General features: G+C 46.4%; 1 protein-coding gene across 5 annotated transcripts in view; it reads right to left on the reverse strand.

The window, feature by feature from the left end:
- The window catches only part of ILDR2 (immunoglobulin like domain containing receptor 2), a 37,655-nt gene that overhangs the window by 7,344 nt on the left and 2,633 nt on the right, over positions 1-27,678 (reverse strand). For 2 of the 5 annotated variants that reach the window (XR_014317695.1, XM_082762807.1), the window contains exons 2-8: positions 22,322-22,654; positions 21,145-21,264; positions 12,708-12,764; positions 8,164-8,310; positions 7,238-7,414; positions 1,892-2,008; positions 64-274 (exon numbers count right to left, since the gene is read on the reverse strand). Coding sequence is in view for 4 of the 5 variants with exons in the window: in XM_082762807.1 (XP_082618933.1) it covers positions 64-274; positions 1,892-2,008; positions 7,238-7,414; positions 8,164-8,310; positions 12,708-12,764; positions 21,145-21,264; positions 22,322-22,654 (1,162 nt within the window). In the remaining variant the exon portion in view is untranslated. The remainder of the gene's footprint in view (positions 1-63; positions 275-1,891; positions 2,009-7,237; positions 7,415-8,163; positions 8,311-12,707; positions 12,765-21,144; positions 21,265-22,321; positions 22,655-27,678) is intronic. The other 3 variants (XM_082762808.1, XM_082762810.1, XM_082762809.1) reach the window with 3 other exon arrangements.

Below are 27,678 nucleotides of genomic sequence, written 5' to 3' on the forward strand. Positions count from 1 at the left end.
TCCCTTCTCCTTAACTTATTACTTTGGCAGGTACAGTAACCTCCCAGACACAGCACTCCTCACCTGTGCCGGAAACTGTCCCTCTCATCTCTGTAATCAGAGACAGCCTGTGACCTTGACGTGCTTCCCCCGCCAATCACTCCTGCCCAGTACTCAGCATCCCCATCCAGGTCTCCTGCCGGAGGCAGAGGTTTTCTCCGCGCCTGGCGGTACAGCTGTCGGAAGTTCACGTCGTCCTCATGCAAGGAGCTGAGTTCAGAGATGGTGTTGTTATCTGAAGGGGAGGATGCAGAAAAGAAATGAGATAGGCATCACCTAGTAGCATAGGGGAGAGAAGAGAGGACCGGAAGGCTGTGGAAAGCCTGGCTGCAGATTTCTCAGACAGAAGCTGAGCTGCCCTCCATTAAAAAAAAAAAATCAAAATGGAACCCAAGGTCCAAACCCTTGTGTGATCCTGCCTGAGACTCCTGGGGCTCAGTTTGGACACATAGCTGGTGTTGGACCTACAGGTCTTCTGAACTGTTAACCAGTAGCCAGATGGGATATTCTAAGGGTATCTCAACTGGCATCACATGCTTGTGTTCGGACAACAAAGTTCAGTCTTTGTGCAGAAATCCCCCCTCAGCCCTGCTTCACTAGCACGTGTGAGCTCAACACCCTCACGAGGTGGGCACTGTGCTTGGTGGTGCATCATCCCAGCAATTGTGCCACCTCCCCCTTTCCTGGTGTGAGACAAGCTGGCTCTGAATTTGGCCTGACTTGCTTAGTTAAAACAAAAACAACCCCCTCAAAAAAAAAATAAAAAAAAGTAAGAGACTGTCTGAATCACTGTCAGTCTCTACCCTGTCAAGCACATTGACATCTGGAGGCCTGACATACCAATCTGGAGAGGTCTTTTTATAGTAAATCTTGTGGGTGGAGAAGACAGTGTGCTCAGCAATGACTGTTTTAGAAGTACATATAATTTCTTAGTTATGCCTAATCAGTACAGAGCCTTGATGTAATGTCATTCCCTAAAACCCCTACCTTCATTGATTTGCAGGATCTCACGTGTCTGTTTTAAAAGAGCCTCTGCCAGTGCCTAAGATGGGCTAGCTCTGCATCAGTTGCATGCTGCACGGAGGAACCAAGCCCCCCAGCCTGCTGTTGTACTCAGAACAGCTAGAGGACAAACACCAGCACTGCAGGCCCTCCTCATGCACATGAACTGTCCCACCACTGCACCTCTGTCTCCTAATGCAGGAAGATCCTCGCTACGGTTTGTGCTGACACCCATTAAACACCCCTTCAGTCTTTATTTAGGAAAATAAAGCCTGCAAGAGGCTATAGGCAGACAGTGAGGAGTTCCATGCAGAAGCTCCTTTCTGAGCTTGCATCATGCCCCTCCCTTTCACTTGGCAGTGTCTGACTGCCAAGCCATCAGAGCTGCTGCTCATAGCGCCTCTGATCTTATGTTGACCAGTGTCACCAAACCTCCTGGCAATCTCCTTGCTTCCTGAATCTTTCTTGTAGTCCCTATTGCAGGGCAATAACCACTCCAAACTACCTTTATGTATCATTCGAACCATACCGAGGACACCGCAGCACACAAAACAGAACTGGCTTTTCAGACCATGATGATCCAAAAGTTCAATTGCCCAAGCAGCCAATTTTCATGATAGTCTGAGTCTCCCACACCTTGTTCAGTCTAATGAAGAATGATTATTAGGTGACCAGTAACTCTTTAAAATCAGAACACAACTGTAGATTCCTAAGATCCAGATTTTATCCATCCCAAGATTAATATCCTAGAGGCTAGCTTGAATACAAAGCCAGTGAACCTTTAGCTATGAATTTGCAGGGTATTTTTCAGGTCAGTGAAAAACAAAATCAAACCATTCTCATTCCTCACATCGTTCTCGCATCCTCCTAGCTGGGTCAAACTGAGCCAGTTCTTTCTCGACATAGTACAGCACCTTCATGGAGTCCCTTTCCTTGTCAGTCTGGATCCTGTACCCTTTGCGCACTGCTGGGGAGAAACAAAAAGAAAAGGATTTAGAGGAAAACACATTTAAGTTTGAGGAGACTTTCACACAACATTGCTTCTACAGTTGAGCTCACATTTGCAGGTAGGTAGGCTGCATCTTCCAAAACAGTGAGTCAGTCCTTGCTTCAGAAGAAACTTGTCTCTAAGGTGGGATGTGAAGTTGTGAGCAGCTGCATCGTTTAGAAAGTTTGCAGCAACAGCAAAAAAAGGCTTGGAAATGCCCAATCTGTACAGCCAAATGCATCAAGTGGTGACACTGCCACAGTGATTCCACCTCCTACAGAGGATGGCAGGGAGAAAGGTAGAAGTTGCTTCCCCTTTCTTAGCGCTACTGAAAGGATTTGTCATGGTATGGGAAAAGCAGTGCCAGAAGATCAGGCTTCCTCTACGCAGCAGAGGCTGTGAGCTCCCAGGCTGCAGGGGAAGCAGGTGGCTGAGCATGTGGGAGCTGTCACTCTGCAGGAGCGCTCCACACACCCCAGCCCTACAAATTCTGCTCACACAGGTTGAAAAGCATGTGGCAGGAGATGCTCCAGAACACGGAAGGAAACATAGAAAGTCCCACAAAGCACATCGCACTGAGATCTATACCAAATCCAATAATGGGGCCAATCAGGTCACTGGGTAACTGTGAAACTGCTTGCTCTGGCACTCTTTACATGCTGCATTTTACAGAAAAGGTAGGTTTCACACAGGCATTAGGTGCTTGACTCCACTTGCGGGGGAAGTCTGGACAGCTTTTTTGGCTTTATCACCTTCCTGTGTATAGAAGAGAAGCTCCTACACACCCAGAGCCTCAGCAGGTCTAATTCTGGCAGGCTGGCTCCATGCATGCTTTATGTGCTAAGCCTATGAATAGCCCGGCTACCTCAAGGCCAGTCTACAGTCAGCAAGCAAAGAACTCCACCTATTAGGACTCTGAGGAAAATAAGGCTTCTATAGCAGATTGTTTAAGAAATGTCTCAGCCTGGGGCTATTCGAAGATTGACAGAAACACAGGTCTCAGTCCCAAGGAGCTAACCCTGAAACTCAGCCTCATTAGAGCACTGCTGTAAGGATGAGTCGCTTATCGCTAACCTGTCTGCCTTGCACGGGTTTAGTGTGTTCCCCTGTGTGAAAACTGCAGCATTGCACGAGCCCTCCTCTTGACACACTATTTTAAAAAATACTTGGACGGTGGTAGTGAGCCAACCTCTTCCTTCTGTTTTATCCCATACCCCGATACATCAGTACCTAACATATGGGTTTGGTAGTACGTTGCATAGTATGCAGTGTGGGCTGAACAAGGACTTGGCAGAGGTATTCTTAGGCACCTTCTGTCCTAAACTGCTGCGCTTGTGCCTGTGCACGATGAAATAACCATGCTCTGCCTCAGAAATGGCTGTGCCATAGAAATTGGTGGAACAATTCCTGTAATAATCCTGCAAATTGCTTCAGGAGGAAGTGCTTTACTGTGGATTTTAAATGTGTGTATGTAAATTAACAGATCTTGAAATATTGCCTAGTGTATTTGTATTTGGGAAAGGTATTAGGTGTTAAAATGTAGTACAGGTCTCTCACAGTCCTGCTTTCAACACGTCTCCAGGACAAATCCAGATAGCTCACCTGATGGCAGTCTAGAGTTTCACAGTTGTTTATCATCACCATAAATATGTGTACAATGATTGTAAATGCACACCATGACTTACAGAACACAAGGAACCCTGCCTCTGCCTTCCAAACTGGAAGACCAGCATGTCTCTCCAGGTCAGGTTGCTGCTACAAAGCGGAGCTGGACTGACTGGCAGCAGAAGTGGTGACTCCTGCTGCACTGACACAGCACGAGCAACAGCACTGCAAGTTCTCCGCTTTGCCTCACCATCACAGTTGACCTCTGGTCTGATACACTGCCAGCAAAGAGTCATCTCGCTGTTCTTCCTTCCAATGCATCTCCTAGGAGCTCAGCTGAGCCACCACCTCATTTTTACACAGACCAACAACCAAACATTTGCTGGAAATGACTCTGACCTACTGATAGTCTTTGGGGAACTTGAGCAGGCAGCTTCCAGATTCTGTCGCACAAGAACCACTAATCATGCTGAGGCTGTGCCAAGTATCTATTTGGGCAACATCTTCAGCTCCTGGAACTGATGGGAGAATTAGCTAGGCTTCATGCTAGCTTCATGCTTGACTTGCTATTGCAGCTATGTATCAAAAGGAAAGTGACTTTCTTGGGTAATTCTGTAAGCATCCAGAAATTAACTTCGGAATTAAATCTGCAAAGATGACTGTGAGCAGCCCATAAAAAGGCTTTTCCATTACAGATAAGGCATATTTTGTCTCTACATTTATTTATTAAATACTTCCGGCAATGATATTGAATGCTCAACTTATTAAATCTCTTTATTATTCCTTTGTGTGAGATTCAAAGATATTATTGCTTCCTCCTCATACCCTTCTTCATCCATAAATTGCCAAAATCCTTTAATAAGGTCTGCATATTTTTAGACCCATCTCAATTATAAGGAAATGAAGATGCAAAGATGTTAAGCACTTGTCCAGAACCATTCCATTAAGTCAAAGGGAATGGAACATTCTTCCCTGTTAGAGCATATTTTCTTCTCCTCAACAGTTCATAAATTTCTAATGCTTAATTTGTGTAACTATGGACACTTTTTTTATTCTTCTGTGGGTGGAACCAAGTCAGACAAAACTGTAAACTGTTTCCCTCCCCAGAAAAGACAGCACTACTATTTTTTTCAGGCAAGCGTGGTTAGGAAGCAAGTGATTTGTCATCCTTTTCTTTTTTTTTTTTTAACTTTCTATACTGGAGGTCTGGAGTTCAGCTCTCAAATTAAAAGCTTCCCTGTGCGCATGGTTTAGGGAATCTATGCCAGAGTCTCCAGGTAACCACTGCATTTAAAATAGAGAGCATACATCCTAAATTATGTGTTGCCAGCAGTCCTAAATACGAAAACTGAACGTTCGTTTTTATTTCCTGCTCAGCCCTAAGTTCAGGACCGAGTTCCTAAGCTTCACTGGAGCTTTGTCACATGGCTTTTATGTAACTGTAGGCAATTTTTTTTAATATTCTCGTGCCTTAGTTTGCTCACTAGATCACCTCACAGGGGTCAGCTACAAGCACACAAGCTAACTAGGGCAAAGGCTGTGCTTTCTAGACTGGCAGCCAGGATTACAGAATCCTCCAGTCTCCATCCCCTAGCGCTTCTGATCCTATTGACCATTTTTAAACGAACTAGACAGAAGTTTTTGGTATCAAAGATAGCAAGTTTTTACAAGTTTCAGATCAGACCTACAATAGCTGTGTGGAGGATGCAGAGACCATAATTAGTGCTCCTTCTGAGCAAAGACCTTCATTATCCATTCAACTATTATCTGTTTTGTTTAGCTTGCTGTCTGGCCAAACAGCAAATAAGCAGCTTGGAAGAGCCATGTAACGTGTTCTCTCCTCTACTGCATGTAATTAGGGGATATTCTGGAATGATAACGGAGCTTAAGAGACAAGGAAGAGAGCGCAGGGCATCAACCTCCGTTAGCTTCTCAGTTCAAGGAACACCTTCTTTGTGTGGACCCTGCACAACGGAAGCATGATCCAGGCTAAGGGTTTGTCCATATTATTACAATAAATATTATTAAAAAAAAAAAAAAAAAAAAAGCTTAAGAACCTGTGTTGCCTCTCCACAACAGTTAAAACTCACTATAGTAATAGTTTTACTTGCAATATGTAGTATTGCCTGTCAAATACTGAGTTGAAGGTTTAAGTCTTGACGGTTTGATTCAGATTATATAATAAATGCATTTTTTCCATGTAATAACCATGGATGCTAAGAGCCATTCCATTTGGTTTCTAAACACATCCAGTTTTTATTCAGCATTTGTGCTCTGCTAGTAAAGCACAGCAGAGACAAGCACTGGGTTTGTGATTTGACTCTTAAAAAATCCCTAAGGTTCCCACAGCCAACACTGTGTTCTACAAGCAGTGACATTTTGCACAAGAGAAAAAAAAAATAAGCACTGCGGCTTGTCATTCATCATTTTCTGACAAAGATTTTTGAATTGGGTACATTCTGCTTTGGATCAGTGACTGATTTATTTCCTATTTCAAAATGCACCATTCCAGAGCTCTGTTTTGATTTTGGTGGAAAAAAAAAAAAAAAAAAAAGTATGACTTGAATGAAAATACTTCTAGTAATTCTGGAAAGGTTAATATATTGACTGGAGCAGGGGAAGAATGTGGAAGGTTATTCCAAAAGCTTAATTATTTGAGTAGGCTACTTGGTTGTGGAACTTTTTGGAACTGTCTTATCAACACACTGTCACGAGTAAATTTAACAATTGACAATTAGTGCAGAGCTTTCAAATCAGACATGTGGCTGGATCAAGGGCTAACATACTGTGTCAGTTTGGTGACTATCTTGGTAAGTCACTGCTACTGCTGCAGTATGTTTGAGTTCAGGCAGACACTCTGGCCCTGAAATGCTTCTAGGATGTGGCTAAATAGCCATCCTCTTCTTCCTTGAAGGCAACTTCCTTTACAGCAGGAGTGACCCTCACTGAGACAGAGGCACCATACCCATATTCTCTCTGTCTGACATTGATCTGTAACTACCTTCCAGTTAGAAGCCTTTTACCACTCACATTTCATAAATGGGAAGGCTGAACAAGCCAAGCGACCTACGGACTTCTGTAAGGTATGGGAGGGGATCCAGCTGCAAATGCTCTTGGGCAGAAATGACAAGGGAGCACGTACCTGCGCTCAAATTGCTACAGGGACAGTAAAACATGCTGCAGCAAAAACTGCTGCCGGAGGGGAAGCAATGCTCTACAAAGAGCAGCAAAAGCAGTTTACCAAGACAGAGCAGCTTGCAAGGCATCGGCTCTAAGGGGAAAACAGCCACTGCCTCTGCTCTCCTGCAACCACCTTCATTCATCCTTTTCTCTCCTGCAAGCAAAGGTTTAGAAAGGGGCCCAGAGCACGAACCTGGCCTCTGATTCTCTGCTGGCCTAATTCAGTACCCCCAAACAAACACTTTGCTGATGGCACTAGAGAAGTTGGCCCACATGGCCCTACGGGATGCAAATGTCATTGTCAGCACCAGGATTAAAACGCAGTTTGTCTGTGTTTATCCTGTTCAAAGATGCTTGTCCCTCCCATTCCCAGCCCTGCTCCCAGGAAGAAGACTGAATGCCGTGCTTGGCACTGCAAATTACCATTTTGGCTTCCTCCAGTGGCGTCGCTTGGGGCTAAGGGAGGTGGGTGTGACTTGTCCATCAGCACAGCAGGAGATGGGACACCAGCCACAGGGACGCTGGGGATGTAGTATGGACCTGGCATGGAGGAGACCGCAGGAGGGTACCCTGCCTTTGCTGCCTTGCCTGCTACGTACACTGAAAAAGAAAAAACAGCAGTCAGCATCACACCAGCCTTCCCCAGACCCACACGGCTTGTGGCAGAAACCTGCACATCGCTGACATTGGTGACAACCCAGCAGGAGACCACTGGACAAGTGAAATGACAGGGGCCGATATGAATTTCTCTAAGCCTCAAATAGCCATGAGGGGAGTTTTAAAAGTGCTCACAGCACATTGTGTGAACACTCCAAGATGCCCAACATCTGGAAGATACCTGGCATGTTAGAGCCAGCATTTCTGCTGCCACAACTTAGTGGCAGTTCAGCTTTAACAATAACTCATGTCTCAAGCTGCAGGGATGAGGCTCATGAAGCTTGACAGATCTGCCTCAGCCTGACCAGGAACCTTGCTGGGTTGCAAGGATTTTGCAGTGTTGCAGAGGGCAGCTGCTTCGCACTGTTGGGAAGAAACCTCCCAAGATGCTTTTAGCTCTGCCCCCGCAACACTCACTGACATGACAGCAACTTTGGAAGGGGAGCGTGACACTTTGGAGAAGCAGACACAGCTGCCAAGGCAGGGAGGCCTCGGAGAATTACATTTGTAATTAACTTTGAGCGCTCAAGCATTGAGCAATAGGTCAGATGCTTCACTCCCCGAGAACTAGTTCTTGAGTCAAGCAGAGTGCTCAGGGCAAAGGAAGCAACACTAGCACATTCTCCTCCTGTTCTGCCAGGGAGCAGAAGAGCTAAAGGAGATCCGTGCCAGGCCTGGACGGGGTCACTCACGTGCCCGGGGACAGCAGCAGGACTCAGGACAGCAGGGGCAGCGGACATAACAACAGCAGCTGTGTGGGCAGCACTGGCACCAGCAGATCCCCACCAGGAGGAAGAACAGGAACGCGCCCAGGATCACCAGGCCCACAAAGACCCACTCTGGAAAACACGGGGAGAAAAAGAGATAGTTACAGGATTGCACATCGCTGGCGAAGCGAACAACAGCAACATCATCCCTGTGGAGAGCACAGGGGCAGAATAGATGGTGGGGCTTTGTATAGAAATGGATTCCCTCCTGGTTTAGGACCATGTCAAAGCAGAAATGGCACATGGTAGTGAGAAACAGAGCTACCAAAATGTGGTCCCTTCTCAGCCTCTCTGGCTGGCTCAGAGGCAAGCAGCATGGAGGCAAGAGCTCTGATTCTCCCCACGGAAACCCTTCGTCCCATGGCAGTCCTGTACAAATGCTGCAGGACATGCCCTATTAGCATTTGGGTCTCATTAAAGACTCATTCTTCTCAGCCATGTTCATGCCCTGCTTATGTGTTTGTTCCCTACCCATATTCCAGTTTTAATGGGACAAACGACGGTGAAAAGCAGGCTATAAATAGCCCAGTAAATGAGCCAGGCCTGCCCCTTCACAACTAGGCCCACGCACACAATTATTCTTTTGAATGTGCTGAACGAACATCCTATTCAGGCGCTGCAGCCAGCCAGGAAACCTAACAACCACTTTTTCTTTTTTTTTTTTTAATTTTCGCTGAAGCCTCAGATGTAGTCTGTACAAGTGACAGGGCAAAAGGGACGGTCCACAAAAACCGTGATGGGGCTGTAATGGGCTATATTTACATTGCATGGAAAGGGGAGCTAGGAAAGGTCCCTAACACTCTGCTGCCAGGAAATCTGTAGCAGCAGCAGCAGCCAAGGTGAGGGCAGGTGCCCTGCCTGCCATGGGGCAGCTCTCAGCCCTTCACTTCACCGGGGATGGTGGGCACATGGGTGCACATGTTGCCACATGGCAGTTTCCTGGATCAAGGGAATGGTCAGCAAACACATCTGGACCAAGAAATTTCAAGACTTTGAATGCAGAGGAAGCCTGGAGTTGGTTTTACATCAGAGAGATGTACCAGCCTATCTGGAACTCAGCCCACTGGTGAGGGAAAACCTGTGGGGACACCAGAGGTCCCCAGGTGGTTCTTCAACCACCTTGGAAAGATGGCAAGAAGGCAAAGAAAGAAGCGGTGGGGCTGCTTAGCATTGGGGTGGGGTTTACACCATGAAAAGCATCAGCAGCGGGCCAATCTTTCTGAACTGAAGTCAAGCATTCTCTACGTGGCCTCCTGGCACAATGGGATTTGGGCTGCAGAAGGGTTGGTACAAGAGCTGCAATGCAAGGATGGAATGACACTAAGTGAGATGAAAAGTTGAGGAAAAGGTTGCTCAGCTTGGAACAACCAAAATACAATTATTTCTAGTTCTTAATAAAACGCAAAAAAAAAAGAGAGATCTCATTTTTGATTCATCCACAGCATTCTGTTTGAGCAGAAGCAGAATTCTTTTCTTTGTTAGCATTTTCCTTCACTCTTCTACAAATAATTGTCTTTTGTAAATGCAATTTTTAATTTCAAACTTACGAATGTCAGTGAAAGATCTGGCATTTACAAATCAAAACACTTCATTTCAGAAGTGTAAAGTGAAACATTTTATGTTTTTTGAATATTTTATTTCTCTCTTGGCTGAAACAGATGAATTTCATTTAAACTTGCAGATAATTTTGGTCCTTGTGGAATATTTTTTGGTGAAGTTACTCTATGTTGAGAAAAACTCAGCTAATGAATAAGGAAATAGCTGGAGGGAAGCATTCATGAATGGAAAAGTAACAGCTGATAGGAAATTGTTAATACAGTTCTTCAGGTACCAGTTCTAGGAGCCATCTTGTTTAACGTTTGCGTGAATGACCTTGACACAGAAAATAAGAATGCATTAATGCAACTTAAGGGGAAGAGGTAGGGAAGCATTACCAACAAAGATGAAGACTGGAATATCTATCTTACAGAAAGGGCAAGTTGTCCTTGGGCAGGCCTACAATAAGAAACATGTAACACAACATATATATGCTGAATTTCAGGGTGTGCGGCAATACTTTCAGGGTCACATGTTCAAGGATCAAGAACAGTTTCTGCTGTGAACAGGACTTCATTTCTTGAAAGCAACCAAAAAATAAAGGACACGCTATACTATTCCATCACAGGACAAGTGTAACCACTTGGGCTTTACAGCAACAAAAATTTTGATTGTAATCATGTGCCCCACAAAGGAGGAATTTCCAGTAGTGTTAAGGAACGCCTTCATACAAGGCCTCCAAGTAACTTCATCTGAAGTTACTGACATTATACAACCCTGATCATCTTTGTACAAGAAAAGATGGATTCAGGCTGCAGCTCATGCAAAGCAGGGATTCAAGAGTGAAGAACGGATTCGACAGCCTGCCTTGTACAGAGAGAGCAGAAGGTTGCTGCATTAGCCTATCATAGAGAAGGCTGTGAGCAGACAGTCGCTGCCTGGAAATACGCGAGGAGCATGAATGCTAGGGGGAAAAGCAGTTATTATAGTTAAGGGCCCTAAATAAATGAGCATAAACAGGCTATGAGTAATGTAGAGGGAAGCTAGAAGCAGCACATCAAAGAAGGCAATCTGATGTGAGAGAGAAAGGTCAAAACCAGGCTACTTTTAAGTTTTTTTATTATTTTTTTTTAAGTTTGCTAAGCTTATGAAAAGCATGAAATAACATGGTGCTTGGGATAGCATGTAAGACAGTAAGCCGGACTTCTTTCCCTGTACTTCTGAAATCTACGCCACTCTGAGCAGGGCAGAAGCTTTCTTCTGTCACGTTCTTGTCATGAAATATTACTGCCTGATGGAAGTGGCCAGCCACAGCTATGCAATGCAGCTCAGGTGTCAGGTCTCCAGAGCTGTTAGTGAACTGTTCACTAATAAAGGATAAAAGCCTGGTAGAGGAAAAAAACAAACAGCAAGTCCACTGTAAGTGTACTTGTGGTCCTTCTGAACATGTTCTAGGAGTATAAAAAGAGATCAGGTTAGTATATATGTTACATGTTACTCAGCACCAGGAGAAAACATCTGAAATCCATATCCCAGTCACAGGGATGATTTGATCTTGCAGAGTTAGACCATTTGCTTCTGTGATTAGGTTAAAACAACAGCAGAAGAGCTCACTGGGTCCTCCGGAATGCACAAAACTGGGAGTTCAACCAGTTTTACCTGCACTTCCCCAATCCTCGCCCTGCTACAACAGCCATTACCTTTTCTCACTGCCCTTCCAGATACAACTGTGTAACCCTGAGGTGTAAACCTTTACCAAGCTGAAACGCTATGAACTTCACTGTCTGAAAACTAGGGGTTTGTGCTTGCAAGAGTATCTGATTTTGTTAATTCAGGTAACAGGTAATGCAGGTGATGTGTGGTCTGTCACTGCCTTTTATACTTTATTTTTTATACGTATGCAGTGGGGGTACCAGAAAGCTACCTGGCCAACATACAGGAATTGTACAGCCATTCAATAGGACTGTAAATAGTGGGGAAACAAAGGCATTAGGCAACAGAGAATCAATCTCTGTCTATACTGAAAAGGCCGATCCCTCTCCTACCATGCTGAGCTTCCAGGGAGCTCTGGGTTTCACTGGAGGTGGAGGAGTGTCTGCCTTCTCTCCATTTGCATCTCTGGGACAGCTTTGAAAATAGCTTCACACATTTATATGGAGATGTATTTCTGCACAGAAGTGTGAAAGAATGCCTTCTTGGGCACCGTCAGGGGATGATCATGACTCTAGGGCTAGATGTTCCCACAGCTCTTCCCTTCCAAGGACAGCGTGTTGCAGTCTGTTTCCTCTTTAAGGAGTGCCCCAGTTGGTGGCTCTCATTAGTTTGGCTAGCGAGGGAGTCATCACGGGCAGAGACCCCTCGCAGCCGGCCCAGCCACCTGGAGTTACCTAGGACAATGTCCAGGACACACAGTGCAAAAGGGCCCGTGCCACAGCCGGGTTGCTAGCCAGTGCTCTATTTCTAGCACCTCCTGTGCTGCCATCTGGGGCGATGGCTGTAACAGTACCTGCAGCACAGAGCCCAGGGAGGGGAAGCTACTGGTGCACGAGAGAGGATGACGTACAGGGCCATATGGGCACACGAGGCTGCTGAGGTCTCCACAGGCTGGGGCAGCGTTGCCTTTGTTCTAGCTGAGAGCTTGATACAAAACTTCTGAACGGGGCTGGCATTTCTGCTCTCACGCTGACCCTGGCACAGCATTAACCATTTCTCTGAGTCACCTCCCAGCATGGCCACTCCTCCCCCAGCCCCAGCATCAGCTCTCAGTTCTCAACCCAAGACACGTTCCCAGTAAGCAATAGGCTTTTTTCTTTTTCTTCCCCAGATAAAGTACACATAAGAGTAAAATGTACACCACACAAAAGATGCTGCAGAGGGATAAACAGACAAGATGACAGATGACTGCATAATTAAAGGGTGAAATGGCTGAATACCTGGCATAATCTCCACAGCAAAACTGGGCAAGAGATCAGCAAGCAGCCCTGTCCTGCCTAGAAAAGACAGAAGGAGGAGAAGAAGGAGAGAGGTTACTGCAAGAAAAACACACTTCCCAGCCCCTGCCTTTGCCACCAGTCCCCTTCCTCATCAGCCCACTCACAGCCCTGGCAACCACAGATGTCATCGTGCTCAATGCCTGGTGTCTGCTTCAGCACCTCTACCATTTCTCTGCCCTTGCATTTTATCAATTTCTCTCTTCACCAGCAGTGCTTGGGCAGAACAGAGCTTCTCTGAGTTAGGCACAAAATGACAAGAAGAGGGGGGTCCCCTTAGTGTGATTAGAAGGTAGCATCTTTCTGGAGTTATGCCCTACACATGCAAAAAGCTCCTGGAAATATACAACATCCCTCCAACAGAAAGATTTGGTTTACTTTAAAATTATACTGATGCAGTTTGAATGGATGTGCAACATCTTTAACCCAAGGCCCCTGACAGCCACATGCATTCAACACCCACAGGTGGTGCCCTCCCTGTGGGGCTCTGCAGCTCCAGAGACAGCTCCAGGAAAGCACAACTGCAAGTATGTGCCACTTCTTTCCAGATGCACGAGCAGCTTGGTGAGGCTGTATAATATAAAGCCAACTCTGGAGTGAAGCAAACCAACCAGGGAAGGACTCATGTACAACTTCACAGAATCATTTTGCAAAAGGAAAAGAAAAAAAAAAATTTGACTTTTAATTTAGAACTGAACACAAACAGAATCCAAGCTCAAAGGCAGCTTGGTGCCTATTTGTTTTGGCACTGTGTGTCTGGGATATTTCTAATACACAGCAAACATCCTACACAGTGTTCAGCTATAATTCACACACACTTGTGCATTGGCAGAACAGGACTGTGTGCCGTTGTGTCCCTCTTTTAAATAGCACCGGGATCGTGCTCAGTCTTTTTAAGACATGCTAGAAGGTAGGAGAGCAGTGCTCTAGAGAGGCATACGTTGTGGCTGGACCTTAGCTGATGCAGCTGCGGGTTAGCCAGTGAAAAAGGCAGTAGAAAGCAACCCCACGTGTCCTCCAGGTCCCGCACAGAGCAGTGCTCAGACACAATGATGAATTGGGCCCCAAGTTCCTCGGCCTCAAGCCTGTCCTTGAAGTGTGTTATAATAAAAGAGATTGCCACTCAGTTTTTCCTCAGTGCTGCAGCTGAGCTTCTGTAGAGAAAGATGGCCAATCTGTAGATGGCCAAAAATCCACCAGGATGCCTGCTGGAGCCATAATAAACATCCTCTGAATACAGGCAGTGCTTTGCAGCCAGTTGCAACTCATCAAAGCTGTCTAGGGCTCATTGTACCACCACCACGAGGTGCTCCCGAAGCCTTAGCAAACGACACAGTTCAGGCAATTGTTCCTCATTTACTACTTCGAAACAGGACTCCTGCCATCCACCTACTGCAATATTTTCATCTGCATATACAAAGAGTTCCACGACACTGGTAGTCCATTTGCTGGAAGGCTCAAGTGTCCAAACTGCTCACAGGGAGCTTGTTAAATGAAAACACTTATGCATACTCTCTGCTCTCTAGATATGAGCATGCATATAACACGCACAGGGTAAGTGTCAGGTGTCACAAGTGGGCTCCAAACGTATGCCTTGTGTCGAGATGTACCACATTTACATTATGTTCCATACGCACATTAAATATATCCTCTATTTTCTCAGCATGCACAAACAACATGCAGTTCTCGTGCAGGACTCCGCACCTGCCTGTGAACAGCATACACATGGGCCACAAGCTCGCAGAGCATCGAGGCATACACCTCCACGCAAGCTTCTGTGTAGTCCTTGCCCGACAGCAGATGTCAGTGGCCAAACAGCTGGAAGTAAAGACCTAATGGGGTTTGGGGTGGCAGAGGTCAGGTAGCAACAGCATAGAGCAAAAGCTCCATCTTGCTGGCCCAAGAGGCTGCCTGCTTTGTTTTGAACCTACCCAGAAAGCCTCGATCCCTGCATGTGCTGGGGCCTCATGATCCCCAGGAGGAACTAACTGCATGTTCAAGGCGTAAGCAGCATCCCTCAGAAACAGCAGTGCTGTTTTTCACAGCAGTGCTGTGAGAATTTTGGTTACAAAGACAACTGGGGGCTCTGTCCCCATCCCAAATTAATTCCCCATTAATCCTTCTCCCCACCACCAGGTCCAGGAGGGTGAGGCCAGGACTAGCCACAGGGACGAGGCAGGCGGCTCAGGCCAGTGCCCGTCACAAAGGCTGACCTTCCTCCTCTGCCAGCAGCAAGGAGCAAAGCCAAAACACCCCAAAGCAGACCACAGGTGCCAAGTTGCAGCGCTGCCCCCCCATCTGCAAGGGCTCTGTGTCCTCTGTACAAGCCCCCGCCCCTGAGCCCCCACCAGGCACTGCGGGATGCAAGAGGGAATAGAGGATATAGAGGATGGCCCCATTTACCAGGGTCGTCCAGGAGGCTCTGACTGAGCTAGGAGCTTGTCCTCATCCCAGCACGGATCTGGGACACGTTCCCATCTCTATTCCCACCGCGCTGGAGGCTGCGCTCCCCCCGCAGCAGGCACCCCTTGTGCCCCAGGCCTTGGTCAGCCCTGAGGGGGGAGGCAGCCCGCCAGCCCCCAGGCTGTGGCAAAGGACCACGGCAGGAAAAGTGGAGGAGAAAGGGATGAGGGAAGAGCTGACGGGGTGCAGAGCGGGTCCCAACGGTGCAGAGATACATGGGGCACATGGGGACAGCAGTCAATACACAAGAGGAGGGCGGGTGGCAGCGCGAGGGCACAAACAGCAGCGGCTCAAGGAGAAGCAGGAATCAAGCAGCTACTTAGCAAGAGTCTGCAGAGAAAAGACACGACAATAATTAGGGAAAGTGGTACAGCTGAAAAAGAAGTGAGAGCAGGAATAAAGGAGGTGCAGGTGCAGTCAGGAACACAGCAATAGGGTAAATACAGGAACATGGTAAACACTGGCAACTGCATAAATACCACAAATATTGGGTAAATACGGGAATAACTGTTGAATTGGTGTCCCTGTTGGAAACCACCTGCAGCAGCAGGGCCCACGGGAGGCAGCAGCTGCAGAGGGAACAATTTCTTCCTCAGAGGCGGAAAAATGTGCCAAGCCATGCCATGGCCAGAGGCCTTGGCACGGGACGCTGCCCCAAGGGGAGGCTGGAAAGCACCGGGGAGGAAGCGTGGCGCCTGTGAACCCGCCGCTTTTCCAGGGAAGCTGCTGCGAGATTTATTGGGAGAGCAGGGCTCCGCAGCGAGTAGAGCCCTGTAAACTTTATCCTTTCTTCCCATCCTTCTCTTCCCTCTTTCACTCGGAGGGAGAAACAGCAGCAGCCCTTCTCGGAGATCAAAGTTTTAGCAGGCAACAAAGACCTCCGAGGAGGCTGTTGCCATGGCTGCCTTGGTAACGGAGGCCTTTTAATCACGCCAGCCTCCTTTGTGAGCAGCGTGTGGCTGTCGCTGGCAAATAGGGAGGAAAAGAGGGGTAAAAAAAAAAAAAAAATCCTTGGCAACAAGTAGCACTTGTAAATGGCGTGAAATAAAGAACCAGGAGCGGCCTGGCCTGGGACAAGCGGGATTGGACAGCAGTGACAAAGAAGGCAGCGCAGCGGTGCGGGGCATGCAGGAGCAGTGGACACAGGACGCCCAAGGAGGATGGAGGATGTGCGTGCCGGGGCTGGGGGGAGGCCAGCGGCCTTCCTGGCCTCCAGGCCTCGGCCAGCTTTCTCAGCAGAGGCTCCCAAGCCCATAGCTCCCTTCGCCTGCTGGCGCTACCCGCCGTCGGTTGCGGAGGCACAGCTCAAGGTCGGAGAGCCCTCGCTGGGACGCTGCTCGCAGACACATCCCCGGCGGAGATCTGGCCCTCTGGTCCCCAGCACGTGGCTGATAGCACCACCATCCCCGCCAACTGCTGCGACCAAGTGCTGGCTCTGATGCTGCTGGCAGCCTCTCAGTGAAACACAGCGCATCCCAAAATTGTCATCTTGAATGGAAAAATTTTGCCAAGAACTTTCCCATCTCCGAAACCACATCAACTTTTATAATGAAGTCTCTCCTGGCAAGCAGGAGACTCCAAACCTCCCTTTATTTATCCCAGGTATTGAATCATTTTGCTGAGTAAGAGCCATCTTATTAGCACTCCTTGCCATACACTCACGTCCCAGGAGAGACTTATCCTCTCTGAAAGCCAACGCACGTCTCTATTAGCGCATTAGTTACTGTACAATGTGCTGTGTTTATGTGTGTCTACCTTCATTCCTACCTATAGGTATTGCACTTGATAAATTTTGGGTTTAGACTGCATCAGTATTGGCTAGTAATACAAGTTACCAAAGATCTTGGTTTACCAATCAGGTAAGTATCTTCTGACTTCAGAAGTTAAGAAAAACTCGTGCTAAAACACAATAATGATAGAAGCTGAAGCATCTGAAAGATTACTTATAAAATAATATTTCACTAATATATCATTTATGCAGGCTGCCGAATCGGATGGAGAAAAAGTAGGCAAGAGCTGTCTGGCAAAGCACATGGCTCACCAACCAAAGCATGAAACCAACAACCAGGATTAGTAGATCACTTTCCTGCCTCATCCAGGAACTTGACATATTCTTGGGAATGAAACCGCTGTGTCTTGAAGCATGTCTAAGCAATGCATGATCTCGTCAAGCAAACATTCCCGAGCCTGCACAGACCTATGCATTTCAGGGCAGCCAGATATGCCTGCCTACACCTACAGCCATTGCCCTCCACATATTAACAGCCTGGGAAGGGAGCAGCACAGCTGCTTTCACAGGACCCCGCAGCTGATTAGTGAATTCTGGCTTTTAGAAAGGCTTACTGGGTTATATGCAGTGCTGTGCAATCAAGCTAGACAGCTTCTCAGTGTGGGCTGGGCCACATGAAGCTAGGACAGGGTATCTTCTGGCACCGCCCTGCACTCCTGATTCAAAGGTTACTCCAGGTACCTGCATCCACTGTGGCAGTGCACTCGCAGTTTCCTTCAACAATGAAGGAAATGCTGCGCTGAATGACTTTATTAAAGCCCACGGATGTTCTCATACAAAAAGCATTCATAGGTGCTATGAATAACAACTTGATTAATAGCACTGTTTGTGTTTCTAGAACCAGGTCACTCCACTGCTAGCTACTGAGACAGAAATGTAGACTTTTTTAAATTTAGGATTCAGCCTTTTTGGCTCAATCATACATCAGTTCTAAAAAAAAAAAGTATGAAGTTGCAAATGGATTCACTAGCCCAGATGTAATGCCTGCAAAGAGTTTTAAAATTCTAGTAAAATACAAGTGCAGCAAGCCTCAGATGATTCCTGTTGTGCAATTGCTAAGCCCTGCATTAACCCTGATTCAGCAGAAGTGGAGTTCATACACTTTCCAGCATGCTAGACCCTGTTAGGAGATGCCAAATCAAAATACAAATATTTGATAAAAGTGTAATAATACTTTTATATTGAAATTCTCTCGTTTCTCCACAGTAGGTTCACTCTCTTTCTGTGCTTCTGAGGCACAGAGGTTACCATCCCACTTCCCTTGCCTGCACCGATTTCCTTAATAAGGGTTGAAGACCCTGATAAGCAAAACCTACTGGAGGGTCTTTTCAGACAAGTACGTGAGCACACAGTTAACATCAGGTATGCTTTATAAAACCTGTCAGCTTTGCTGGGCATGACTGGATGTACATAAATGCTTATGTGCTTTTCTGAAATAGGCCTGAAATGAAGACAGCACGTGGGATTCTCTGCAGCTACTTGCAGTTGCCCAGTCTGTGTGTGCGCCAATGTGACACACTGAAGCAACAAAACACGCAATCCCACCATGACCTAGGCAGACTGGCTACTTAGACTCCATCAGAAAACTGTAAATAGAGCCAGAAATCTGTGATTATTTCCCTAAGAAAAAAAAAAAAAACAACAAACAAAAAAAAGGAACACTGATTTATTCCAAGTTGTGACAAAGCAGCTTTTGACCACGTGCTATGTTGTGATTCACCATGTAAAAGCAGGATCCTCTACTTTCAGCTAAGTTTCTATCCATGTATTGACACTACTAGGCACCTACCATTTTTGCCTCTCAGACCTTCCAAGGTTCTGAGCGACACTAAATCGTCCTGCGAAGCAGCATCTTTCTCTGACCTAAACACACCTGTATATCTTCGCATTAGTATGCAGCAGCCCCAAAACAAGCAATGTAAATTGCATCTGAAAGACCACTGCCAGCACAGAGCAAACAGCAATGTGCTGTGGGAATGGCAGTATCTCTTGCAGACACTATCTCTCTGATCCTCCAACCCCTCTCACAAGGAACCTGGGTTCCACTCAAAGAGCAGCAAACAGTAAACAAAAATTTCTTACCATGTGTCTCCTAGGACTTGTAAAGTGCTCACATCTACATTTATATTCAGTGTCTCCCTGCAAGTCACTAATATCTGGGAGCACAATGATATGAAATAAAAATGTCCCAGAAGGTGCCAGAATATTGAGAAATGGTAATTTCACCAATGGCTGCCTCCTCCTCCTCTAGCCATCACTGGGAGAGGGTAAAGGAAAAGAGAGAAGACTTCTCCTTCAGCATAGGCAGAAGGAGAAGTCTAAGGTGGGAAGAGGAAGAAAGGAAGGAAGATGATTAGGTAACCTGGACTCACTCCAAAAGCTGGAATGTTGCCTCTGTACACATTGCCCAGGAAAAGGAATACACACAGGCTGCACCAAACAGCATGAGGCAGAACAAAGTATGCCCACGATAAGTATGTTTTCATGCTGCTGCCAAACTTAGCTAAGCGCTGCACAAAGTGCAAGGTCAGACCCACAGGCTGCAATGAACAGAAAAGCAGATGCGGTCAAGATAATATAGCCTAAGTGATGTTTCCTCCCAACAAGACCACCACAAACCGGGGCCAGGAGCATCACCAAGCCAGCTTCAGAGGAGGGGATTTCTTTGTTTTCCCACATGTAGTCCTCTGTACACATGAAAACCAGATTCTCCCTGTTACCATGGCACTGTATCATCACTGGTGCCTGAACACAGTTGTAGATACAGATACGAGAAGACACCAAATCATGGCAAGGAAGGTGAGGAAAGGACAAAATTCAGAGTCACAGTCAGCTCCTCTGAGGCTACCTGACAGCTACAGCTCCAAATGGCAGAGAGAACCTCACCTGAACTAAACACAGGTCAACCTTGGGCCTGTTATTAACCAGCACATGATACAAAGGCACGCTGTGGATTTAAACGAGGGTATGACACCACGTTTTGGAGGAACTTATTCTCCAGCTGTCTGCCACCTGAAGGAATAAGTAGAGGAGATTGCACTGTCCCTAACCCATGCCATTCCATCCGATTTATTTTGTGATGGCATCTCCAAATAAAAATGTCAAATAAATTCTCACCTGAGCCTTGAGATTAAGGCCACTTGACAGACATGTTCTACCGTATGCCTCCATGTATCACTACACACTACAGACCCAAGATTTTTTTAACATCACAGGATGTACAGAATCTGTACGCTCAAAAACCGTACAAAGACACTGACCAGGCAAACACTGGTGTCAGCAGGTCTTACAGTAAGTTAGAAAAGCCTCATTATACCTTTCTTCTGCAGTACGGTACTACAGTTGGGTTAAAACAAACTCAACAAATGCCCCTGAAGGCTCAATTCCTTTCTGTCTTCTCTCGTAGCTGGGATGGGTAATTTTTTTAACCTACAGAGAGGCAGACTGTGGAAGCCAGGGCTGAAAGCTAATCCCACAACTAGGCGAGACCACACTGCACGAGGAAGCCTAACAGACAAACACAGAGCCAAGAGTGCATACTGCAGGTCCTTGTAGTGGCAGCACCAGCTGAGACCTGACTGAGATTGTGGAACTGTAATTCTAAACGTACAAGTACAATTAGGCAGGCAGAAAAATATCCCAGATTGTCACATTCAAGCAGATAAACACAGTGCTTTTTGACATCCCCACAGGTCAGAAAAGTAGAGCCAAGGGAAGGTTAAAAGACTGCAAAAAGCATATGATTTGATGTCTTCTGGGTGTCTATTTTTGAAAGACTCAATCTCAAGTGTTCACTTTGCTGCAAGTTTATTGTTTTGCGCCTTAAAAACAAGGGTTCTGACTTTCCCCAGCCCTGCACTTTCTGTAGTCATTTACGCCTGTGTAATGTGTGAGCAGCGTGGGTGTAAACATTACTATTCTGGTTTGGCAGCATTTGCCACCCACTTTGCCTAGGTGTGAATGACTGCACAAGGTGCAAGGCGATGGTGAAGGTACTGCGGGGACTGTTTTACATAGATTTTACACCCATAGTAATATGGTGTGCAGATATGCGGAGAGGGAGGGAGAGAGCGGAAGGAAAGATGCATCAGCTATTGACCCAAGACTCAATCTGGCAAGAGGTCTTACCAAGTACAAGCAGCTCCACTGATTCTTCATTCTTGCCCTCCACATCATCTGGTGTGATGATAAGGCAGTAATACAGCCCACTGTCTCCCCACATCAGCTTCCCAATCTGAAGGTCTGCATCTGAAAGGAAAAAACAAAAAGTCAGGGGTTCCCTCCAACACCATCGGTGGAGGGGGTCTGTCCCCGCGTCCCAAATCCAATTAATTTCCTTATGAAGATGAGTGGTTAACCTCATTCAGAATATCAAGAAATTCACAAAAAAATACACAGATGTGGGACTCCGTGGCAGTAAATGGGAAGACAAGTAATGCTACAGAGGAAGCTCACTCTGCAAGCACTGAAAGCAGAAGGGATAACTAACGTTACTCTGCCTTCCCATCACCACATTCGTGCCATTCAAGAAGGGATTAAACAGTCCTTCCTCTGCAGCACTTCAGTTATCTGCCAAAGAGATCATATGGAGACAAAGGAAAGCACTCACCCTCGCCAAGGCTGACCACATGTTCGCCTCACCAAGGGGCCCTGGACTGCCCCCACTTCTGGCTAGGTGGTCTCCTGAGCAGAGCAGAAGCCTTACACATGTGACAGGGCAAGATTTCTCACACAGACTCAGTCCAGGGCAAACATTTAAGGACCTGCCACCCTCCATCTCCACCCACGTTGGCTTCCCCCCATAGAAATCTCTCCCACACTACCCAAGGCTGTGTAGAGATTAGGTTCACAATGAGGTGAGCTGGTGAAGTCTAGAGCTAAATGAATATGAGGTGTAGGGTACTTTTCTTATTTTGAAAAAATCAGTGGAGTTTGTAAGAAGAAAAATCTAGCTCATAGAGACTGAAATTATACCTCTTGCTGGCGACCCTGTGTGAAGGAAAATCTATATACAGAGCAATATGCAGAAGCCAGGAATAAAAAGCTTAGTTTTCAAAGGGAAAATAACACTGTAGCAGGATTAGAAACCTACATAGAGCAGCATGAAGTGCAGCACCAAAGGAAATGACCTTTGGGTCCAGGGTTGGTTGGCTGAATCCTAAACATCTGTCATATGAAAGTCTGCTGGAGGGGAGGGAACTCTTATAAGGAAGTTAACTCAACAATTATTGCCAGCCTCCAGTACCCCAAATTGCCAAGGATCAATTCCAGCTCCCATCACACATCCCATGGGTAGGAGAGTTACCGTGGACAATGCTGACGTCTCGTTCCTTATAGAAGTCCCCTATAGTAACGGCAGATCCTTGCTTGGAGGCCACGACGCGGACTGTCCTCCTGCTGTCCACACAGTCCAGGTAGGGATCCCAGTCCAGGTTCCTCTTGCTCATTGTCTGTACACCAGAAGTCGCCATGCCCAAAGCTTCTCCCATCCGGTCCTGGCAGTACGATTTATACCTCCATTGCACCACCGCTGGTTGGGTGGAAGAAGTAGAGAAATGGCAGCGAAGCAGAGCAGGCTGAAACAACATGGCCACCTTCTTCTTCTCAGGCACAGTGACTTGCAACCCTTCCACCTCAGCTAAAAGACAAAAACATGAGCATCATAAAAAACATTGCTTGAAGAGCAGATTATGGCACTTTATCATAGCATCACTCTCCCCACGTGCATAAAATGACAGCACCAGATCTCCTCTCTGAAGGTCAGGCAGCACACAGCGCCGGCCCTGCACACCGCCCTGGTGCCCAGGCACTGCTGCTTGCTCTGCCAAACTAGAGATGCAAGAAAGAGTAGATCCAAAGCGCATAGCTCCTGCTGTGGCTGGCATGTAGCGCTAAGAAAAATTGTTCCACGTGTGAGGTATTGAGAAAAATGGCCCAAACACTCAAGCTTTTCACATTCCCACGGAGGATACGGACCTCAACACGTAATGTTTATCTACCAGCTGACGGGAAAGCTGCAGCCTGGAGCTGATGTATTAAGGCTTCTGAGAAGATACATGGGAATGAAATAAATACAGGACTGCTGCCACATCCTTGTGTAGCTTCGGGAGAAGCCAAGAGATGGTGAGCAATGCCAGCAGCAAGCACTCAGGGGAGTGAGGTACTCCATCTACCCGCAGCACGATGTCCGAAGCCTCCCACACATGCCCCTCATTGCTTCCTGCACTGCAGGCAGCACTTACACAACGCTGCAAACACACACAGACACTTTCCCAAGCCTGGATGTGCCAGCCTGTGGAAGTACAGAAACATCCCAGGAGCAAAGTGGGGCATCTGAGAGGGAAGAAGTTTGTAAAGGGCGTCTGCTTGCTGCTGCTGAGGAACATCGGGGCCCAACAGCAACAGTTCATATGGGAAAAGGGAATCAGTTTCAGTATGACAGCAGCTCCCTACACACAGCTATGCTATACCCCAAGGCCCAGAGCAGTGCACACTGAAAAAGAGGACAAGACACAAGGAAACCTTAAAGAGGAAAGCAAAAGAGGGCATTTACTTTGCATCACAAGAGACTGCTGGGCTTAGGTGAGGCTTAGGGAGGAATGCAAGACTGAGGACAAAGCAAGGCTTTGGGGGAAAGCAGTAGGAGAGAAGGGCAAATACCAGTAAAGAATAAAACATAGTAAAGCATTGGGATAAGCATAGGAAGCAAAAGGATAAGTAGACATGATAATCAGGGAACCAGATGGAAAAAGCTGAAGGTGTCTTAGCCTAGGTCAAAATTATTTCAAAGAGCTGGAGCCAGGTTGCAGGACATGAAGAAAACATGCAGAGAGGAAACAGTCAGCAAAAAATAAACCACCCATTCCAGAAGCTGGAGATGGAAGCTAGCAAAAGAACTGAAATGGCAGGGGAAGTCTTTAGGATCGGGGGAAAAGGCAGAGAGACAAAGCAGTGGAGCTTAATGCAGAGAGAACAGTAAGTACACCAACAGTATGACAACGGCGGGTCAAGATGGAGACAGCCGCAGACCTGAAAAGCAAAAGCAGGGAAAGGTCTCATGAGAAGGAGTCAGAACCACAGCAAAATGAGAAGCTTAGACCAACACTGAATATTCATCTCAGCAAGTTATCAATGTCCACAGTATAAATCACAACAAAGCCTGCAAACACCACTCAGGCGATAAATACACAGTATGGGCACCAGTTAGGAAGAAAGCTTATTTGAGAGAGATAAACTAGTCACTGATAGCAACAAAGAGTTACTAATCGAGGCACAACCTGACCCTGGGGACTACTAAGCGAAGGCTCGCAGTGCACTGGGGTGCTACGGCATCCACAAGAGGAATGCTATATTATGCATATAATGGATGCATGGCCTTATGCATACAGCACTATATGGAAATTGCACAGCGGACATCGTGAGTTTTGATAAAAGTGCCTGGACCCAAATCCAAATGCTGATGTTCTCCAGCGTGCCATGAAAGGCAACTGGGGTCCCAGCAAGATGCTGCCACAGGAGAGGCAGCCCCTGAGGTGCAGGCAGAGACAACTCGAGCAGCACCAGCTGGGACGTTTCTGCCGGGCCTCCTGCTCCCAGGGCCAAAGGGGCAGGAGCGGGAGGGGCTGCACAGCACTCAGCGAAAGTCACCACTTGGTTCTCCTGGTGACATCTTATCCCCTCCTCCCCAGAGGGCCGTGCCTCTGGGGCTGCACGTGAGCCTGAGAGGCATGACAAACACCTTGAAAAACGAACGGGTCCCGCTCAGACCTACATCTGGCAGCTCTGCCTGACCCCACGCAGTCTGCGGACAAAGTCGACGCATGACGTGAGCTGACAAAGTGACTCACCACGTTACTTCAGCTTCGGGGACAAAACAGTGACACGGGGAATATTTAAAGCTTCCCCCTGCGAGCGAAGTACGCCGCTCGGTAAACACAGTGCTTTCGGCTGTCTGTGCGCTGTAGCCCTCCTTCCCTGTTAATGAGATTAATGAGCTTGGCAAGCCGGGCTCCGCTTTAATAAATGATTAGCTGAGCTTTAGCAAATTCTCAGCTGACGAACTTTCCCCACCCCACTCCCATGTGGATGTCTATATTGAGAAAAGAAACTTGTAAGCCGCTTTTGGGAAAACACAGGACTTCTTTCCAAAAGCATTTGGGAGATGCACAGTAAATTATCTGGCACCTTTTATATCCCATCCCAAGGTCTTTATTAACTTTTAAAGTATTCTTTTCGGACCTTTCCCAGAAATAGCATCTGAGGACAACCCAGTGCCTCAGACAGAGACTGGAGCAGTGGAAAGTCTCAATCTATTTAAGTCAAATTGTATATAATTATATATGGCTGCCCTGAGAAATTATACACCTGTTATTTCCACTGCTAAAAAAAAAATATATAAGAGAATCTATTCACGTAAGGTGTCATTGTTGTAACCACAGCCATCCAAAAGGCCAGGAAGACGCTAGGCTGCCTGAAAACAAGATGGGAGCTTTACACCTACCAGTTATGTCTACACACATGAATTACAGAGGTCTCCTTAGGACTTTCTCTAGTTCCAGAAGAAACTGCTGAACTCAAAAATCTTTGAGAGACTAGATGAGAGACCGGAAGCCTCAGGACAGAAATCTGCGTTGTTTATATCACAGAGCCAAAAAATAGGAAAAGATAAGAAAAAGGATGACAAGCTTAGTGACAGCAGACTGTGGTTGCTCTTCGTCTAGTTTAATACAAGCAGGATCATATTAATCAAGAACATCTTAAAAACACAAATACCCTCACTCTCAGAAAGTAAAAGGAATCTATATTTTTGTACGTCAGTGCATATGCACATGTAAAGAGCTTAAAAATATCACCCTTCAGAAACACACGTATGCTTCTTGTTTATTTCTCACGTGCAATGTGTAATTGCCTTTTTGTTTTCCTCTGATTCTTTCCCTAAACAATTCTCAGATTATGCATGCAAACGATGCAATCAACATTACACACAAACTATCCCTAATACATTTTAGCTGTGATTAAAGAAAATTCCGGGGAGTGATTATAGAGGGCTGTATTCATACGGGCACATTGGAGCCTTGTGAGACTGATCTTCCCGAGTACCTTCCATGAATAAAAAAAAAACAGAAAGGGCAACTGAGAGGTACTAATTTAGGTTCTTGATTTTCAGTTGGAAAATCAAGAAGAAGCCTGTGCCTCCCTGCACCTAGATGAATCCCAGGAAGATTTAGCTTCTCTACATAGCCTTAAACTAGCCTTTAGGAATAGAATAAAGTTGATCAGAAGCACTAATCCCTGTAAATAACAACAAAGCCAAACACCATCGTTCAATGTAATAGGTCTTAAACTGCATCCTTCTACTGAATAAGGTAAGAGTCCAAGAGAAGGCAGTACACATTGTTCTTCAGGTCAGCATGGGTCTCCTTATCTGTGCATGCATTGCCATATCTCTTCCTTTGCTATTATTTGGCCCACATCACCATTTGCCTGAGGCAGCATGGCTGATGCTATGAAACTACAGAAATTACGCCCCTGAATTTTATGCATCTTTACGGGTATGAGTGCCAGATACGCATATGGGAGAACAGAAAGTCCTTACACCCTGAACCCCTAGCCTACACTTAAGGGCTTAAGGGCTTTGGCAGAAAAACTTATGTTCATAGGTAAAAGCCAAGGGGCTCCTCCTGGTCTCTACCACTTCTGCAAACAAAATAAACTAATGTGTAAAAGGATGCTGTATCTGTTTCTATTGTGCCTTGGCTACTGCCCATCAACTGTATTCTTTCCCCTCCCTCCCCTGAATACAGGTACTCGGTCCACATTTTCAAATGTGGATCTAGCCTAATTTCAGACATTGAAGGGCTGGGCTTTGAGACTGGAAATCAGAGATGATACGCAGAGATGCAATCAAGTGAACGGAGAGCAAGTAGGATCACTGAGATAGCATTGTACAGATTCTTGCCTACTCAGGCTGGGTTACATCCACTCCATGCAATTAACCAGCAAAAGCCATCACCAGCAGACTGAGTAGTTTATGGGAAATTAATTACGTCTTGGTCTAGTTGCTACCAGACTTGTGTTCTTAGCTCCATAGCCACTAATCGTCAACTGTTTTTAGCCAGCAGGAAACCAATGCCTAAATAGGTCAGCTGAGGTGGACAGACGGCACTGCTTTATACAGCTCCAAAGCAAAACAGAGACTTTCGGCTCCTAAACTGCTTAACCTGGGCAGGTGCAAAACCAAAGCAGTCGCAGGAAAACACAGCCTTGCACACCCAGCACAGAACCTCAATACAAAAACTCTCCATTAAGGTACAGATCGGACTCTGCAAACTGACTGCAGTAGACTTGGACTTTCTTGCTCTTCCAGAACGACCACTCAGCAACCGGTCACCACCAGAAGCCTGAGAACTAAATCAAGAGATGGAAAGAGTCTATCCAAGCCTTGTAACAGTGAGCCATGACACCTGTTCTTGAGATGGCATTGGGATTTCCATCACTACCAGTCCTCCGCCAGGGTGATCTCCCAGGAACAAAAAGTAATGAAAATGTGAGGTTTCTTCCCAGCTACACTAAGCTTATGCTGGGTGCAGCCAATTGAGGGAAGTCAGATGAATAGTTTAACTCAAGATAGATCAAACAATCCATCCATTTTCCTGCCTTCCC

Source organism: Aythya marila (assembly GCF_965140915.1).
Source record: "Aythya marila genome assembly, chromosome: 1".
Taxonomy (NCBI): Eukaryota; Metazoa; Chordata; class Aves; order Anseriformes; family Anatidae; genus Aythya; species Aythya marila.